General features: G+C 33.6%; 1 protein-coding gene across 7 annotated transcripts in view; it reads left to right on the top strand.

Annotated features, from left to right (window-relative positions):
- Window positions 1-889: 889 nt before the first annotated feature.
- Window positions 890-20,681, top strand: part of LOC108359043 (pickpocket protein 28-like) — a 101,300-nt gene continuing 81,508 nt past the window's right edge. Inside the window, exons 1-9 of one of the 7 annotated variants that reach the window (XM_017610689.1) lie at window positions 890-1,516; window positions 1,586-1,786; window positions 3,195-3,318; window positions 3,444-3,592; window positions 4,130-4,337; window positions 4,404-4,625; window positions 4,710-4,995; window positions 5,145-5,304; window positions 5,642-5,791. In XM_017610689.1, coding sequence (XP_017466178.1) covers window positions 1,386-1,516; window positions 1,586-1,786; window positions 3,195-3,318; window positions 3,444-3,592; window positions 4,130-4,337; window positions 4,404-4,625; window positions 4,710-4,995; window positions 5,145-5,290 — 1,467 coding nt within the window. In that variant the 5' untranslated portion in view covers window positions 890-1,385 and the 3' untranslated portion in view covers window positions 5,291-5,304; window positions 5,642-5,791. Of the gene's footprint in view, window positions 1,517-1,585; window positions 1,787-3,194; window positions 3,319-3,443; window positions 3,593-4,129; window positions 4,338-4,403; window positions 4,996-5,144; window positions 5,305-5,641; window positions 5,792-9,283; window positions 9,516-20,681 lie in introns of those variants that run through there. The other 6 variants (XM_017610681.1, XM_017610774.1, XM_017610707.1 and 3 more) reach the window with 6 other exon arrangements.

Here is a 20,681-nt window from a genome sequence, read left to right as displayed (position 1 = left end):
GGTTCGGCAGCATGCATGCCCTCTTCTGAACCAGACGTTTTCCAGGCAGGCCTTAAATGTTGTCATCTATCTACTCCCCGCCCAGATGTGTCGTCATCGGACATCTCTCATTTATTGCAAGACGGATGAGTTCAAGTTGCCTAGTGAAACTTGCCCAACCCCGTTAAGCATACCGTACTATCTAAATATACACTAACACACGCTGGAGTAGGCACAATACTTATTTCGTTGTTTTTTACCGAATTAATTCAATTTTTGGTATAATTAAGGAAAAGTTTAAAGTAGCTACAAATTACCGTTGATTTTTGACAATTTGTATACTGACACTCTTTCGCCATTTTTCCCATATAAAAAATGCGAACATGCGTTTTGTGAAAAAAGTTCTTGTTATAATTTGTTAAAAAAAACCCTAAGGTAAAGTCGCCCTTGCCCATATGATTATCATGTGCTAAGAAATAGTTTTTCGCATTTTCTGTATTGTTTAGAGTTGTGACTCTTTTGAAGACAGTGTGCGATATGTAAGCCAATGAAATAGGGATAACTAAATCGATTAATACATCGATAGCAGCAGCGAAAAACTATAACAATTGAAAAATTATCAATAGGAAAATCGATAAACTATCGACAGAAAAAATATAAACTATCGATAAAATGATTGTGTTGCTTATTGGCCGTTTAGTATAATTTAATAATTTATTTTTGAGCTATAGGCCGTATGTTAAATAAAATATTAAATGTTTTTCTGCTTTATTTACTTTTTAGTTTTATTTTGGTTGAAATTTCGCCTTCAGTCTGAAGGCATCTTCAGGAACTATTAGCTTTGTCCGGTCGACCAAAATAAAACTAAAAAGTAAATAAAGCAGAAAAACATTTAATATTTTATTTAACATACGGCCTATAGCTCAAAAATAAATTATTAAACTATCGATAAAATATTAAATAAAAAATATATTTATAAAAAACGGAATAGCACTTAAACAATTGCTAATGCCACCAAAATATAATTTTCTGCTTTGGCTTCTCAACAATAACATTGTGGCTCTGATTTAGTCATGACAAGAAGAACGAAAAAAATTTTATGTTGTTGCTATCTATTTTAATCAATTAGTAGAACAAGAAATTGTTTAAGCAGAAAAATAACTATAGCATTGCGTTTACTTCTACGTGCTTGAACGAATTATGTAATTAAAAATCGCTTATCGCAGGTCAAAAACGAATTCGTTATGCTGTGCTAATTACTTTTGGATCATCCCCTTAGATACCTAATTAATTTCCCACACCGCATACATAGCATACTTGTGAGTATTTATACAACTGTATTGGGGTTAAATGTATACACTTTCCTGTCATAATTCATCGCGCGCGCAGTTCTACTTATCTAACTAATGAAAAATACTAAAGGAACCAAGAAAATCTTTAAATCCTATTGCAGTGGCAATGTAAAACAGTTTCTAAGGGAGTCGACTTTGCACGGTCTGAAATATTTGGCTGACGACAGCATTACCATATGGGAAAAGTAAGTTTATTGCGGCAAGTATACCATCCAACTGAACTTAATTGTAATGCTTGTCTTCCACCTTGGCAGGTCATTTTTTCTCTGTGCTTTTCTAGCGGCCATCATAGCCACAGTCAACTTGATAGCGAATGTCTACGCCAAATGGGATAGCACACCAGTTATTATTGGCATAAGTCCGCATCCCACTTCCATACTCAATACACCATTTCCTGCTATTACCGTTTGTAATATGAATCAAGTGTTGGCAAGTCGTGTAGCGAATTATACATCGTAAGTAAAAGATTTCGGAATGATAACTCTATGCATATGTACATAGCTTAATATTTCCTTGTTTTGATGATATTTATGACCATATTAGTTTCAGTTCAAACTCTATGAGCTACTAACAGGGTAATTCTGGTAACTGTCTTTCAACTCACCACACAGTCTTTTGAAATACAAAAGTAGTTCGTAAGACAATAGTCAATTCTGGCAACGATCTTGAAAGCTATTTACTGCCGAAACACTAATTGAAAGATATGCTAAAAGATCTTTTTCAAACAATAAAAACTTATAAATAAAAAAAAATTGTATATAAAAAAATAAGTAACATGAAAATAAAGCAAAAATAAATAAAAATATTTTTTAAAAATTTAAAAATTAGGTTAAAAATAATATATTTTTCGTTTTAAAACAATAAACTCTAAGAAAAGAAAATTCTCTAAAGAAAATTAATGCCGATTTCGTTTCTACCGAAAAGTGCAACCTTCCCTTAGCCCTCTACGCACAAACACTAAGAAGAGGGCGATGAGACGGCAACATTTTTTTAGAAACGAAAACGTCATAAATTGAAAAAAATTAAATCAGAAAAGGAAAATGGAATGTAATTAAAAATCAAACTGATTAAAAAAATATTTCTAATTTTAAAACAAAATATAAAACTTAAAAGAAATTTATATTAAAAAAGACAAAAATAGAAAAATAAGATAAAAATTAAATTTCTTTAAAACAATTTCTCTTGAAAACAGTAAAATATAAAAATTAAAAGAAAATGAATATAACAAAAGAAAACAAATTCAATTAAAAGTAAGAATAAATAAAAAGAGTTTCTAAGAATTGAATTAATTAAATTTTTAATTCAAATTAATTAATTAATCAATAGAAAATTAAATAAAGAAATAAAAAAATAATTAAAAATGTAAAATATTAAAAGAAAAATCGATTAAAATAATTAAGTTAAATTAAGAATATAAATTCATAAATTAAGGTTCTAAAAATTAAATGAAATTAAGTTTTTCTTAAAACAATAATATCTAAAATTAAATAAAAATTAACAAAATAAAAAAAAATTAAAATAAAAAAAGTAAAAAAAATTACGTTGCCCGAGGCCTCGACCTCGGATCTCTCGAATGGGTCGCATGTGCTTTCCTCACTCGGCCTTTGGGACTGTTGGAGCGACACGAACTAAATGATATATAGTACAAATGCTTTCTCTCAAAATAGCTTTTCACAACGTGTGGTGAATAAGAGAGCTTTTTCGCTAAGACTTTTGTGCTAGAATAACAAAAGTCTTTAGAACTATCATGCCAACTGTCTCTCATTTGTCTTACGAAAGGTTTGTTACTATCTTAGCCAGAATTGCCCGGTTAATGTCTCTAAATCTGATAAACAAAAAAAAAAATAATAATTTATCTTTCAGTGAATCTAACGAGGCCGTCCTGCTAAAACTACTTTGTAATCCGGATACTATTTTGGATGAAAAGTTCGTGGAGGATCCATATTTCAAAAATAATAATTTGTCATTTACAACTTTTTTAAAGAAGGTACTACACTCAAAATATATCTCCCATTAAACTTTTCCCCAACACTTTCTTTCCCGTTTACAGTCTCATAAATATTATTTATCTATCTGTTAATTGTTTGCAAAAACCTCTTTCTTCATCTCCAGCACGCTCAACCATGCTCAAGAATGTTACTCTCTTGCTCAATTGGTTCAGCTGTAAAAAACTGTTCAGATTTATTTCATGAAATTATAGCCGATGAGGGTCTTTGTTGCGTCTTCAATGTTCTACATCCGGATTTTTTATTTACCGGCAAGTAAGTTATTTTCGAACACTAAACAAGTTGTACATATGTACATTAGAGAACATGACTCCATAAAAAAAAATCGGTACTGTCTTCCCATCGGAAATATAAAGCTTATTACATTTTATGATTAACGTGAGCTGGAGCTATTTGAAAATACCTAAAAAATCGAGTGTTTTTTTTATAAATAAGAAAACTATTTTTTCTAAAAAATCACCCCAGATATTAGAAAGAGTATAAGCTTAAAAAGTCTGTATAAAATTGCTTGAACATTTTATCAACGGGATCAAAATAATGAGATATTTAAAGGTATTTTCAAATAGGTGAACCTCAACTAAATCACTAATCACTTCCGAAATATTTTGACGGAGCTCTTAAAAAAAAATATAGACAGGTTCTGCAATATTTATTATTTTTTATAATTCCGGTGGAAAAACTGCAACTTGTTTTGGTGATGTATCCTAATGTACATATGTACATAAAAGTATGTAGTACATGCGAGTAGAAAAATTAAAAAACTTTGTGTCTTCTATTTTATTACCACTGTAGCACTAAAAAATTAATAAATAAGTATAAACGCAATGACAATATTGAAGCAATCGATTGGAATCCTGAAAGTGGTTATCCCGAGCATTTGCCGCCAAATTACTATCCATATGCAGCCGCCGGAACGGGTGTGTCAATGGGTCTGTCTTTGATATTAAATGCCGAGCTTGAAGACTACTATTGTTCAACCACAAATGGACCGGGATTTAAGGTTAGTGTAAAAGCAATAGAGCAATTTACTTCAACTATTCTTTACTAACTCTCTCACCACCCTAAGATCGTCATGCATAGCCCCATCGAAGCAACAAAAATGAAAGAGACAGCACTTATATTACCAATCGGCTTCGAGTCTCGTTTACGCGTTGATGTCGTTAGTAACGAAGCAACAGCAAACTTGCGTACGCTGCAAAGCAATGAGCGTCAATGTATCTTCAAAGATGAAGTGCATTTACTATATTTTGCACATTACTCACGTCGCAATTGCGAGAGTGAATGTGAAGTAAAGTTCCTCTATGAGCAATGTAAATGCATACCATTTAATTTACCGTTGATTTTCGAAAATGCTACCATATGCGGCGTGCAGCAAGCTTTCTGCATTTATATGGCCGAAGATAAGTGGCTGAGAGGCGATGATGTGGTGGCGTCTTGTCGTAAATTTTGTTTGCCCGCTTGCTTCGATCTTGACTACAATGCAGATGTTACTGCGACTCCGCTGCGTGCATATAATTATTTAACGCCACCGAGTATACTACGCAACATGTCGATGGAGTATGTTAATAAAAATGTGGCAGTGGTGCACTTTTATTATCGCGAGTCAGTATTCCATGGTGATTTGAAAAATGTCTACGTTGGATTTACCGAATTTCTATGTGAGTACTAGTAGATGTTTTATGTTTGCATGTAAATATATATGTATATGTATTAGATTTTATCATACAAAAATCATAGAAATGCTATAACAAACTTCGCAATATGCGGCATAAAATATGCTCGATTAAATATATTCTTATTTTCAAAGCTAACACTGGCGGCATTATGAGCCTATTTATGGGTTTCAGTTTCATATCTGTGGCCGAAATAATTTATTTTGCTTTTATGCGTCCGTTATTTGATTTAGTTTTGCCATTAATCAGCAAGCGGATGATTCAACCGCGAGCAGGCTAAATTAGGGGTTTGAGGTAAGGTTTTGTGATTTTGAAATTTAGACTATGTAGTTAAAGCTTGTTTTTGTAAGTAACAAGTGAACTAACTCAAAAATTCTACTTTTTGATATGACATATGTATATTTAAAAAATGTTCAAAGCTTATATATTTACCTTGCAGCATAAGCTGTAGCAATATTGTGTTATATATCCTTTGAGACAGTGTTTTTTGCCCGATTTCAAATTTTGAGTTGGTACACTTTTTGACGTTATTTAATTTTTAATCTTAATCTTTTCATCATTTCTTGTTTTGGCGAAAATGCCTGCAAACTTGTCTCAAAACATTTTGTATTATCTCCATTTCTCTCCACAGACCTCGTTTTTAACCAAATGGTCGCATTTTGATTTCCAACAGAGCGTGAAAAGTGATGTTTTGAACTACGCCTCAAATCTTTCAAAATTGTAGCTAAGAGAATAAAATTAAAATATAGCGTAAATCTGTAAATAAATTGACTCTCATTTTTATTAGGTGTTTTTAATAGCGGATTTACATATAATTTTTTATTAATTTACAACCAATTCGCCATTTTTATACCCGAGCGCACTTGTGCACAAGGGTATATTAATTTTGTTCACATAACGGTTGTTTGTAACAGATAGATATAGACAAATGTATACATAAATGATCAGGATGAAAAAAGAAACCGATTAAGCCATGTCTGTCTGTCCGTCCGTCTGTCCGTCGGTCCGTGTACACGATAACTCAAGCAAAAATTGAGATATCTCAACGAAATTTGGTATGTAGGTTTCTCTTAATCAAAAGTAGGTTGGTATTGAAAATGGGCGAAATCGGACTTTAACCACGCCCACTTCCCATATAACGGTAATTTCCAGAAATACGAAAACTGCGATATTTTAGTAACTACTGAAGATAATTCACTCAAAATTGATATTTACAATAATTTTTAGACGAAAAATAAGAATATTATAAATTTTTGGAAAATGGGCGTAGCCACGCCCACTTATGGTTACATGTGTATATCTTGGTAACCGCTGCACCAATTTCTTCCAAACTTGGCACAGTTGTTGGCCTTGGTACAGCATAAAAAATCGCCGAAACTTTTTAAAATCGGACAATAACCACGCCCACATCCCATATAACGGTAATTTAGAGAAATACAAAATCTTCGATAAATCAGTAAATATTGAAGCTAATTTATTCAAAATTGATGCTTGCAACAATTCTTTACCAAGAAATACGTTTATGGTAAAATTTTGGAAAATGGGCGTGGCACCGCCCACTTATGATCTCATATAAGTATATCGGTAACCGTTCTACCAATTTGTACCAAACTCGGTGTGGTTATTGTGCTTGCCACATATAAGCAAAACGTTGAAAATTATTGAAATCGGACTAAAATAACGGCCGCTTCTCATATAACGGTAAATTTCAGAAATGCTTGAAACTTCAATATTTCGAAATTGAAGGACGCTAATTTACTCAAAATTGATACACCCCGGCTTACCATCTAGCGGAAGGTTTCGGAAAGGTGAAAAAACATATATTTAATACTTGCGCCGGGTATTTAATGTTCGGCTCCGCCCGAACTTAGACTTTCTTACTTGTTTTAATTTGAAAGTGATACTCCCATGATTGTAAATCTACCTAGAAATACAGGCATTTGTCCAAATTTTTACTGAACTGTTGAAATTTTTATGAAAAATACGAGTGGCGGCTGATAAGGTCGCGACATAAACGGAAACTGGAAATTCATGCAAGTTGTTATTAAATTCCTCGTTAAAATGGAAATACTAAGAAACAATTTTTGGAAGAAATTTCATCCATTCTTCATATACAATCGTAAAAATACGTTTTGGCTATTTCAGCAAAGAATAGTGATCTGTGAAAATAGCAGAAGAACTACAGATTAGCAAATAATCGATTTTGCATGAACTTTTGCACAAGAAAACGAGCAATCAGCAACGATTGGAGAGATGTGAAAATTTCTTGGAGTTGTGTCAGCGTTGTTTGATTGAAATTTGCAGCCGCATTGTGACTGCACTGGTCGGTTTGTTTCGAAGTGCAAGCAATAGCAGATATACATATGTAGTTGATAAAAAGGAAAGGCAGAACCACAAAGAAATGCAAAGTGGAAAAGTCAGAGCCGAAGTTCATGGCTACTATTTTTTGGGGCTGCGTGAGAATTTCATAAATTGATTACTTACCGAAAGGGACGCCAATAAACGGCGAGTCAGACACGTGAGGCGGTCGTACAGAAGCGATGTAGGAAGTTGCCGTTTCTGTTTTACACCGCTTGGCTTACAAGGGACGTACTTGAAAGCAACGGTAGAATTTGACCACCCGCCCTACGCTTTGAATCTGGCTCGCAGTGACTTTTTGTGTTTTTTTTTTTTTTTAATTGAAAAAAGCAGTTCGGGGACGGAAATTTGTGGACGACAGTGAGTTGTAAGCTGCCGCAGAAAACCATTTTATTTATTTATTTATTTAATCTACAGTACAAAGTACCTTACAAACTAACGACAAATTAACAAAAGTTATTGAGTAATTGAGTTTAAAACCCTTACAAAAGCAGATCTGGGTAAGGAAAAATCAATAAAGTGAGATTTAGATTAGAGGAGGACGATTTTGAAGAGATATCTAAGTAATAGTTTTTTATGGCCTAAAGGCATAATGTATAAGGGGATTCAATCACGTCTTTGACAGCAACTATTTGTGATATGTTAAGATATTTTAATTTTTTTCAGACAACTTGTGCCTGTACTTTGGCAAACTTTCATACTCCCTTAACTTACCATATAATTGAGCCTCTCTAAAAAAGTGCAAGTGGAGTTAAAAACCAGTTGCATGTATGTATTTATGATGGTTACTCATACGCCAGGTTGATCTACAGATAGCGTTTTATAACTAACCTGTGGCTTTTGATAGTAAAATAAGTAAGCATTAAGCTTCAGCTTGCGTCTGAATCAACCACTGAACCCATATTAGACGCACTACTCTCGGTTTTTGACGGTCGCCTCAACGGGCTTTCACCTACTCTCCATCAGTTTAAACGATAGTCAAGCTAAATTTTCCGGCTTATAAAAATGTATTTACATTTGTGCTTTTTAAGAAAGTTTAATATAATAGTAAAATAAATAAAAGAATAAAACCATTATCTTTACCTCACTCATTTACTATCCATCAACGTGGCATTGAGAAATGTACAAATCAGCCAAGGCGAATTTATATAAGGTGATAGCAGGAGTACAATAACAAAAACTTACATGTATTTTGTTTTTGCTTTGGCGGCATAAACTGTCAAAATCTGTAAGAGTGTGTGTGGAAATTCAAACAAAATTTTTCAATTTGACATAAGAAGCCGTGAGGCGAAACACATACTCAAAATCAGCTGATCTAGTAACACCATCTTATAAAAATTCGCCTTGAAATCAGCTTTACGCACGTTTTTCTTCCAACTTCCAATGCCAAAATCATTTCTAATAGCAACGCAGGAATCAAATCTTTTCACGAACATTTACTAATGACCTTTTCTTGACAGAAAATCAGAGTTAATAGCCGAAAAATCTGAAAACTGAAAGGTAAAAGACTACATACATACATTAGGCACACATCATTTGCATTACAAGCTGCTGGTTAAGTGAATCGCTGTGAAATTGCTTAAGCGAAATGTAAATCAAGCATAAAATCATAAATCTTTGCCCAAAAGCGGGCAACTGTTTGAGTTGAACACCGCGATGTACTAATACAAATATATAAATAACAGACAGGTAGACGTCGTGTCGTTATCAGAATTTAATATTGCACGCAAGAGTAGATATTTGGGTTTTTTGTTTGCGATGAATTGAATTGTATAGCAAGAATAAAAGCACTTTTATTAAATTTTGTGCTAAGAAGCTTATAAATCAAAAATATTCTATTCGATATTGATTGGTGTTTCCAATTAAATGTTTTTCTTAATATTTCATACTCTGTTTTTTCTTCCTCTCATTTTAGTATGAATACCTCGTCATTACTATCTCTTCATTACTGCCATTACAGTCAGAAGTGTGATTTTTTGAGTTGCGAGTCCAAAGCGAATTTATAAAGCTACAAAAATCAAAAACGAATATTATTTGCCAAAAAACATTCATGTTACCGGTTCCAACTTGTATCATTTATTTCATGAAGCGCAACGTGACCACGCTAAAAAGCGCGCAAATTCAATAGCAGCCGAATTCTTTGCGGGGTAAGTACCTCTAAACTATAAAATTATATAACCGATAGAGAATTTCCATTTGTGGGAGAGAGAGAGAGAGAGAGAGAGAGAGAGTGGTTCATAAGCTACCGTCGTAGTCTACGCTGGCGATGTGCTCAAAAATTGTATACTGAAAGTCATATCCTACTTGGGTGGAGTAAAAATATAACAGCTGTTGTCAGTACAGTTTTGGCAGACCTGGAGTCATTCACACACACGTGTACATTAGGCCGTACCAGACAAAAGGGTTCGCCTCAAACCACTGAGCTATTTCGAATTTTTTGGTTGACTGCATTTTTTTCCGGCATATCGTGGGCATTTACAGTCGGATCTTAAGTATGAGGAGACAAATTTTTTCCAAAGTACATTGACCTCGAGTACCCCGCTCTAGTTCTTACCCACCCGATATGTATGTAAATTAAAAAAAAAAATAAACATTCTCACGACAGCCGCTTCTACGTATCGGAATGAGTCGGGTTTTACCCAACCAAGAGCTGTTGTTTCGGCGATCTAGCAACAGCCTGCAGCAGGGGTACTCCGCACTGTTCTGATTCGAGTCCAACGTGGACCAAAAGCAGAAGTAGTTTTGCTTCGTAGGCCCAGAGAAGAGTCCACTCACTTAAGATCTATTCTGGCCTTTAGGTATGTGGCCCCTTGTTGCTGAAGCCAAACGGCAAACTCAGTCTCCGCGGTTATCCACAACTCGCGAAATTTTACGCTGTCCGCCAGCACCCTAAAATCCCCACGGCTCCATGGAGGTCATCTGTGCAACAAAACGTACCTTTTATCTACCTCTCTGCAACTACAAACTATAGCCATCGAAGGACTGATAAAAAGCATAACGTTGTAAATTATGCCATAATTATATTGATCGATGAATACGCCGACTTGAACAAAGCCAATCGTGGCGGCTTTGAGAAAGTTACGTAGAGGACGTAGAGAGGAGATGGTCATGTTGGCGAACATCAGTTCTGAAAAGTGGACGCTGTTGCAGCAGCGTGCTTCATGCCGTTCGGACGCTTACGGAAGTCCGCACCAACTTTCCGGCTGAATCAGATGCAATGACAAATGGGCGTGACCCCCTTTGCCAGGTTCGGGGCTCCCTGCATTAGGAATCTCAATTTGCAGGATCGGCAACTTGTAAACGAATACTAGCGTAAAATAGTGGAAGGATCACCTCAATATCTGCAACCTCTTGTGTGATTAAGATTTGGTTAACCCTAAGATCCCATACCCGTACAACCCGAGGAAACGCAATGACAGAGTGGAAATCTCATTCGAGGATCGCGGCATTTCGAACCCAGCTATTTTGGCCAGCAATTTAGCAGAATAAGGTCAAATTTCGAGCGATCAAGGGGCTGCACAAGCTGACGAAAAACAGTGCGCTCAGGTGGTCATCGGAAAGGCAAAAAGCCTACAAGGCCATTAGTGTCGAAGCAATATGCTTATTGATGTTGAAAAAATTGGCTTCGGCGGGGGAGACTGTCTTAAACTTGTCGATGACCACTTTGTTATACAGATTTGCGGAAATCACGGAGAGTATTCCCACTACTCACCAGCCAACAAAGGGGAGTCTTGACTTATCTTGACCGTCTTAGTACTTTAGGACTTGTCGAAGGCTTCCAACCTACCTTGGATAAAGAGCATGTTTTACTCGAGCACTTTGGTATATATATTTGTAAATATCTATCTCGATCCCTTTAAGTTGTTAGAAATAACCATTATGTAAACAAACTTAATAAACGTACCCTTGTGCACTCGAGTGCGCTCGAGTATACAAGGATTAAATGCGCTCCAAAATAAGGCAAATATTTTGAGCCTGAATCAGCATTAATTAATTTTCATCATAAAATTTATAAGATTTACGAATTTTCAGCTTTTCCCAGCTACGCTTATTAACGCCTTAAATACATAATTTCACATTTCAAAACAAATACGAAAGCAAAAAGAAAATAAATAAAAATCAACTAAAACTTCAACTAAAGTGTGCCACATAAGGACCGCTTCACCAAAGTAGGCACACTTAAGTACAACAATGTAAACTTTTCATCCACAGCTGCAACAAGGTTTCATAGGTATCTGCCAAACCGAACAATTTTGTACAAATACTCAAACTACGATGGCAAACTTGGTTGCGTGAAGCGTAAAATTATTAGAAAAGTTATGAAAGCGTAGAGCTGTCAAAAAGCATCAGCAGCACGACGACAACAAAGTTAACTTGATAAGGCGGTTGCATATAATATTTTTGTATGTATGCACGTATTTAAATGCTAGAAATGCACACACTTGCATACAACTCAACGCAAAAGTTCAGCACTTGAGCTATTAATAATGAAACAATAAGAAAACTCACAAGTAGCTGAATGTCGACTTGCTGGCTGGTTGGCTGATGGCACCAACGCCATTGCAGTGTAGAGCAAGATGTAGAGTAGTGTAGTGTACATATAGTAGAGTTGGGAGTTGAAGTTCGAGTTGAAGGCTAAACAAAAAATATGTACGGTATAAATTCTGCGAGAAAACGAAACTGCAGAAAGGTGATGAAAATTTAATTATAAATCTTGAAGACATACAGGTCACAGACCGGCAAACTCTAGCACCTTGTGCTACACACATACATAAGTACAAAGGCACACAAATGCATGCAAATATGTACTTAAGCGCGTATCAGGCGTATATACAGTAGAAAGCTTCAAAGATGATATATGCCCCATATTTATGTACCTAGAGATATACAAACACACACACATCAGTCCATACGTAGCCCCGCATAGTCACAAAACTAATTAACTTCTAAATTAACTTGCAATGCTATACACAACAACAGCAACAACTGTAGTAACTTAACGTCGTCTTTAACGTTACTGCCTTTCCGTATCCGGCATCCTTGTATAGTTAATTTTTTATGCATGATTTTACCGCGCAGACATTTATGATTAGTTACATACTCAGCTACAGCTGCCAACATCCATACATATGTACATACGTAGATACGTCAATTCATAAACATAACTCCTTGTTGTGAGGGTATGTGCGGGTATATGCGAGTTACACCGTTGGGAGAATTCAATTTTCTCGAATTCTCATTAGGGCTATCGTAACCGCAGGCGTACCACAAAGCCGACGACTATACATATTTACGCATGAATGTAAATACATAGTGCAGTAAAGTGGTAGCCATAAAAATTCGGCCAAAATGCCTGATTACTTGTACGGATAAAGTAACGTGTGGTAAAAAAGTGAAATTTCTTTCTTCAAGTGTAAAAAGTTTGTAATACATAAAGTGATGGAAAAAATTTTAGACCCTAAGTTTTCACAATTAATTTTTTTTATTATTTAATTTTAGCTATTTTATAGAATATAGTTCCAAAAATATTCAAAAAACTTTCGTAAAAATTCCGAGCTTCACCGTTAATTAAAATTTTTGTTTTCTTAAGGTTTTGCGGTAATTTTTATCGACTTGAAAATTACACTTTACTGTAGAATGGGTAGTTTTGTAAACTGCATACCCGAAAATTTTCTAAGAGATCTAATTAAAAAGCTCGCAATTTTTATGAAAGTTTGTTGAATAAATAATGTTAAAATTGCACAAAGTTTGAAATTTGGATTTATAGGTTTTTTTTTTTTAAGAATGAACTTCATTTTTATACATAAAATAAATAAAATTAAGTAACAAAAAAAAAAAAATAAATAAAAATAAATAGTAAAAACTTTTAAATATGTGGTGCGTCTATAATTTTCTCGACCATTGTATCTGTTTGAGAAAGTAGCTTGACTGGATTTTTTAAATTTTATTTTATTTATTTTTTACGTTTTGATAAATTTTTTATTTTATTTTTCGTTTATTTAATATTTTTTCGTCGATTATTTATTTGTTTTAAATTTATTAATTATCTTTCGCTTTATTTGCTTTTTTATTGTTTTTTATTTATCTTTTTTTGGTTTTTGTGTTTATTTATTTATGTTCTATTTTATTTAATATTTTTTTTTATTTCACTTTATTTTATTTTATTCCACTTTATTCCATTTGACTTTTTATTTTTTTAATCCTTTTATTTTATTCCATTTCTCCTTTATTTAAATTTTTATTTATCTCTGGTGTTGGTTTATTGTTCCAACTGGGTGATTTTGTTGTTTTCTATTAAGTTTTATTTTATATAATTGTGTTTTATTTGATTTTATTTTATTGCAATTAATAAAATTGTGTTTTATATTCAATTTATTTAAATAAAAAATTTTTAAATCACATGAATTTTTTTCCTTTATTTGAATTCTTTTGGTTTTTTTCCGATAGGTTGATTTTGTGAAAATTAATTTAATTTAACTTAACTTTAGCTTATTTTACATTATTTTATTTTTATTTTTTATTTTATTTAATTTTGTTTGATTTCAATATATTTTTTATTTCAATTTATCTATTTAATTAATTTTATTTTTTTTTCTTTTATTTTAGTTATATTTTGAGTGTATTTTTTTATAAAGTTGTTATATATTTTTTAAATTTGTTTTTAATTGTATTTTGTTTTTTTTTTTTATTTAATTTTTTCTTATTCTATTTTTCTCTTTTTTAATTTTTTTTTTAATTTTTGTTGGATTTTAATTTTTTTGTTTTTATTCTTGTTTAAACTTATTTTAATTTTGAAAATGGTTTGCCAAGTGTGCTTGCTAGCTTAAATTGTTCGTTTGCCATGGCGTATGAGTTATCTGTGAACATCAACAATTACTTCGGTTGAGAGAGACATTTCAAGTCACTGTACTTTTCTGTTAATTAATTTATTGTTAAGCTGGATTTACATGATTTACACGATATTCTAAGCGATTCAACATTGCTCCAGAAAAATCGCTCGTGTAAATGGTGATTCGAAAATCGCTTGCCTCAAAGTAGACAGCAAGTCAACTTTTGCAGGCGACTATCGCCTCTCAAAAAATCGCCTCATGTAAAGGCAGCTTTACGCTTCAAAAGAAAAAAAATCATCACATACTAAAATATTAAATTTTGTGAGGAGTAAAGTGGTATTTAATAGCGAGGAAACTGAGCTATTAGAACTTAATACGTTAAGGAGCCATACTAGAGTAAAAGGATCTGAGAAAGATACACAGTACTTAAAATTATCTATTCAACTACATACTTCATACTTTGGAATCGAATAATAAGTAAGAGAGTTATGAAGAAAACTCCATTTCGGCTGTTTTTAGGAATCACCAAAGGAAGCTTTCAAACTAGGATAGGTAATTCCAAACTTATTTCGCGAGCCATATCATACATATCGCTCATTTGCTGCAAGAGAGTTATAGATCAACAAATATTTTCTAATGTTGTGTAAAAATGTCATAGCTGTATCGATCAACAATAGCTCATTAGAAGAAAATACTATGGGAATATGCCAACTGTAAAGCCGTTTTTCTTGAGTTCTTGATTTTTTGGACTCTTGCAGCAAGTGAGCGATATCTATATGCACCAAATGATTTTTAAGATAACCGTTTTATCAAAAAACAAACGGAAAAAAACTATCTTAACATAAAATTCTACTATATTTATTTCTATACGTTTTTTTTACCACTACTGTATGTTTATGTGCCCAGTAAGCCAAAATTGTCAACTTTATCGAAAACTTAAATATTTCACAAACAAATTCATTCGGAACTTCTTACCTAAGAGTATTCAGTTGAACTGGAAAAGACTCGAAACCCAAAAAAGTCGCAAAAATTTAACTGACCTTGGAGTTTTCTATTTTTCCGATTTCAATAATGTTAAGTGATTTTCATGCATGCTTGTATGTGCACGTATGTAGTGAGGAAATAAAATTCTATAACGGCTCAAAAGCTTCATAGCAATTTCCTTTGAGAATATCTTTGTTGTTCACTTTATAAGTTTGTATTTTGTTCAATGGGTATACATACACACAGATACATAGTTACATATGTGCATACTAGGGTGATTCAGATTTTTTTTTTCCCACGGAAGTTTCGTTTAGACTTTGACCTCGAATAACTTTTGACCGAGTTGACTTATCGAAAAATGAATTCAAACCTTTTTTGTAGAGCGTTCAATGCTCTACAAAAATACTCCTAACACCTTTACAGTACAATGTATCGTTCATTAAATATAAACATCAGAAGTAAAAAAAAAAACAATTTTTCCTGTGTTATTCTTATGGGAAATCGAAAAGTGCGATGCGGACATTCTTAATATTAATATTAAGGTCTCATATTTTATGAGCCCTTAATATTAATATTAAGGTCTCATATTTTCTGAGACTTATTTTGGCGTCTAAACGAAACTTTTGAGTAAGGTTCCGAGGGAAAAATACATTTTTTTTTCTGAATTACCCTAATGCATATGTATCTATACACACTTGATGACTGCTGCTCCCATTTCCTCTTCGCCGCTTGCTAATATTAAGTTTTCCGTTTTATTGCACATCGTTATAATTTATGCATACATATTGGTCTAATGTATGCAAATTGTGATTAATCGCATTATTTTGACACCATATCAAATGCAGTGTCAAATGAGTTTCGAAATATCACACGAGCATTTATTCATATGCAAATTACATTCACTTGCGCACATCCTTTTGAAAGCTTAGTACAAACGTTTTGTTAAGCTCATTTTTGGTAACGAGATACAAATTAATTAAAATTGAATTAAATTGAGTTCAAAGGTTAATTAAGAAGTACATATGCAGACAGAAATTTAAGCTTTTTTGACGATGCAGTCAGATATCAGTGGTTAAGTGGTTATTTTTACGCTGAAGGCTGGTCAAATCTTTTGCTCTTAATATCAATATATGTATTACACTGCTTTAGTTCAGTTCACAGGACCGTTCAGCGTTCGTGGCTGAAAGATTCTTTTATCGAAGTTAGATGTACAGATAACCAGCTTAGCTTGCCCCTGCCTCTTTCTTGGACCTCAATTCAGTGCTTGATTTTTATTTTGCCTACCTCATTGTTTATGTCCTGGTATATGCTCTTGTTAGCCCGCAAAAGTGCTTCGGACCCCATTTGCTCCGTGTTCGTTGCAATAATGTCGCTAATGTTCCGATACCCAGCTTAGGTGCTAGTAAGGCGGCCTACCTGTGCCTCCTCTAAAAAACTCTGCCACAAATTTCTATTGCATGAATCTCTGCTTGAAAAAATGGTACAGTAGCTTCCAGTTGGTAACTTTTTTTTCTTTAATTCGACCCAACTTTACTGGCCCTTGTTTTTTTTAAGTTTCAACTTTTGATCTCTCTGTATAAAAAACCTACAAATAAAGTTTTCAATGTGTGTTGCCAGTATTCAAGAGAGCTTGATTTGAACATCTTAAATTGGCATCAGTTTTGAAACTATTACGTCGCGCGCCTATACCAATTACGGTATGGCCTTCACTGCGTGGCTTCGCAGAGACCATCTGGTTGTCCGACTTTAGAGACTACCATTACCATTTCATTTCCAAAAGAGGTTAAGATGAATTCAACATAAACAGACAAAACTAACTGCTAAGTCTACTTAAAGATTTAGACTGCGTCTACGTATAATTGCAAAGTGCTTTTTAAGTAAAATGCAAACATAAAAACAAATATATACTGTTACAGATATATATAAAAAAAAAATAAAATAAAATAGTGCGTGAAACGAGAGTACGTTATGGCTATGTAAATGCGTATCATATCCGCGCTGCAGCTTTCGTCGCACGCAAGTAAGCTCATACCAGTCTGTGCGAATAGTACACACACACAGCCTTATTTATTTTATGGCAGCACATGTCTCTGGCGAACGTTTAAGCGTCTCATCTACGTAAAATGACAAAAGTTGTATTTTTATTTTTTTTTATTTGATTGCATTCTATTAATAATTTCTCCCACAACTCAGCTCGGCGCTCGAAGTCGTTGTGCATTTGCATAACGACCGGTCTACTGGCTGACTGACAGACGAACTGAGTAGCTGAGCGACATCCTCACTGACAGACAGGCGGGCAGGCGGGCGAACGGGCGGTCGAACTGTGTGTGTCACACACCCACTCGCATTCAATGAGCCAAGCGCCAATAGCTCAACACTGACTGCATTTGCATTTCTGCATATGAATGAACTAACCAACAACAACTGCTCTATGCTTGAATTGGTAGCATCTGGCAAGCGTCGTGGCATCTGAACCGAAGTGGACTTTAATAGTTTTTTTTTTTTAATTCATACGACGTAATATCATACACATGTTTGTATCTACATTAGGCATATGACAAAAATACTGAAAAAAACATAGAGCTTAGGCATCCTTTGGTTTTTAATGATTTTTTTTTCGCTGACGGTGTTGTGCATATTCCTCCATATGAAAAAATTCGAACATACTTACGAAAGAAAATGCGTGACAGCGTCCGCGAAAAAAGACTACAAAATTAACGGGATTTTTTAGTAACTTGAAACTTACACTTTATTATACTAAAACTTAATATGCTACAAAATTGCATACCAATTTTTTTTGTAAAGATTCTGAATTTGTGCAGAAGGTTCTTCTAAAGGAAAAAATATATATGTATAAAAAATTTCACAATTTCCCGGATTTTGCAAGCTTATTTTATGAATATTTCGAAAACTATTACAGTTATAAGAATAGTACTGGTCTTATTTGAACTTTTTTTTTGGGAAAACTCTAAATTGAAACACAGCTTTATTACAAATTTGGAAAAAAAATTTCAAAGTACCAAATTTCATATCTTGAAAAAAACATGTCGCAAATTTTTAAGATTAGTTGGAGGTATTGCATAAAAAAATGAGCTACAGACTTGTCTAAATTTTACAATTTCCGGGATTCTGCAAGTTTATTTTTTGAATATCTTAAAAACTTTTATGGTTGTGGTCTCGTTTTAAAGGTGATATTTGGGCACATATAATAACATATATATTTAAAAAAAATCAGAATTTTGAAATTTAAAATATCGGAAAATATGAATTGTTTGCTAAATTAAAAGTCCCGGTTTTTTAAGATATTTTTTTTGCAAGCCCATCTAATTAATTTTTAAAGTATGTACAAACGAGAATGTGTATCTAAAAAACACCTTCAAATTTTTAGGATATATCTTAAGATCAGTTGGAGATATTGCATATAAAAAAATTTGGCTTGAAATTTATATAAGTTTTAGCTTTTACGTATATTTAATACGAAATTTCTTTAAATTTTTTATTTTTTTCTTTACAGCCCTATGACTGCTATCAAAAATTGGTTAAAATTATTATTTTTATTCTTTTTTTTTGTTTTTTTTATGTAATATATGTATATATGTATGTACATACATTAGAGTAGTCGAAAACGCATACAAAAAAAAGTAAGTCGGAATTTTAATGCGTTTTGTTTCAAAATCGAAAAATATTTAGAGTTCGCTCAAGGCGCTAAAAATTTTTCAGGCATATTATATGAAGAAAAAAATAACATTTTTCGTAGAAATGGTATACAATTCTTCAAAATCAATATTTTTTTGTTCGGAGGGCTATTTCTCTTCAGGAGACTTCCGATTTTTTGTGGGTCCCCCATTGCATTTTTCGGGGTTTTTAGGGAACCTACATATAAAAATAGTTTATATTAAAAAATGGTTAAATAAACAATTGGGTATTATCATTGAAAGTCTCCTGAAAAGGAATGAAGTTTTCCGTTCGAAAAATATTGATTTTCAAGAATTCTTTACCAATTCTACGAAAAATTGTTCTTTTTTCCCCATATAAAATACATGGACAACTTTGAGCGCTTTGAGCGACCTACAACTATTTTTTGACTTCAAAATAACACAGCGGTATGAGTTTTTTAGGTGTAGAACAATCCTAGTGGAAGCATTCAAATTCCAACTTTACTTATTTTGGACCAGCCTAATTTACGTGCATATCCTCTTTTCTTTTCAGTACTAATTGCTTTGTACCAAATTTTGTCAAAAACGTTATATTTGTTGGTTTTTCATTATTCCTCATCCTGCTCATAGGTATATTTATGTATTTTCAGAAAAAAAAGTCATATGCCTAATGTAGTACATTCATAGTATTTAATCGCACACAAATATTATTCGTCCATAAGGCGCTAAGGATTCCCAAATAGCAAAAAAGTAAACTCACTTTGTCGTAAGTATTTATTTTAAATATATTGAGTAAATAAAAGAGAATGAAAACTAAATGACACCGGCTGAGTGAGCTTCTTTGTTTGTTGCACCGATATGTGAATAGCGATAACTGCCGCAAGGCATTTTTTGGCAGAATGTTGATTAAGCCATCAAAGATATGTGGACGCCGTTTGTGATGAATGAAAATATTATTGCCAGTTACAGTTTGCGAGGTCAAAAGGATATGCGGGCTGGGTATGTGGGTTTGGCTGTACCTACCGACTGTGGGTCTACTATTGCTAGACTTATTAAGGTGGTTGGTCACTTTGTTTGCGTTTATCATAAAAAAGTTTTGACCCGCAGGTCAAATAGCGTTAGTGGGTTAAAACATCGTTTGTGAGGAAAGTTGCACTCTCCTTCCTAGTTAACTTAGATGATTACAAGGTCAGCGCCACAACATGTCACAACATAGCACTCCGGACAGTTATGGAGCGCAGTCAGTGACATTCACAGAGAGATCAATCACCGCCTTCTTCTTCAACTCTCGCCACGTGAATGCCGTTATTATAGTTCCACCAGCGTAACATTGTAGTAAGTTTAACTCCAAATTATCCAGACTCGACCCTAACCTCTTAAACATACGCAACTATAACTTTTCCCCTTGTTCGGACACCTTCGAAACAGCACGTTTCCTGGGCCTGCGTTTAGTTGTGCTTAACTTTCAATTAGCCGATCCACATATGTAGGTAGGCTTAGGTAGCTGCTAAAACAAAATCCTTTATCTACCGACATACTATGAAGACCATTTATAGGGAATCCGTAACCTCACACCTTGTGAAGGCAATCCTGGGCGGTCAATCACCACCAGTTGCAGAAGAAGAGCCAGACCCGAGTCAATTTGGCACAACATTGGTTCTGGATACTTTGGCAGATGCGCAGTTTCTTAGTAGATAAATTCCTAATAATACGTTGGCTCAACTGTGGATGTATTTAAGTGCTTCAGTCTTAATCTTCTCAATGCCGGACAATTACACAGTATACGCTGCGACGTCTCTTCATATTCAAGACAAAAACGGCATTCCATCTCTGTGGTTTGGAG

Source organism: Rhagoletis zephyria, unplaced genomic scaffold (genome assembly GCF_001687245.7).
Source record: "Rhagoletis zephyria isolate East Lansing unplaced genomic scaffold, Rhagoletis_zephyria_1.1 Rzeph_scaffold_00012, whole genome shotgun sequence".
Taxonomy (NCBI): Eukaryota; Metazoa; Arthropoda; class Insecta; order Diptera; family Tephritidae; genus Rhagoletis; species Rhagoletis zephyria.
The sequence above is the reverse complement of the archived record's forward strand: the minus strand, read 5'-3'. Positions and strand labels throughout refer to the sequence as shown.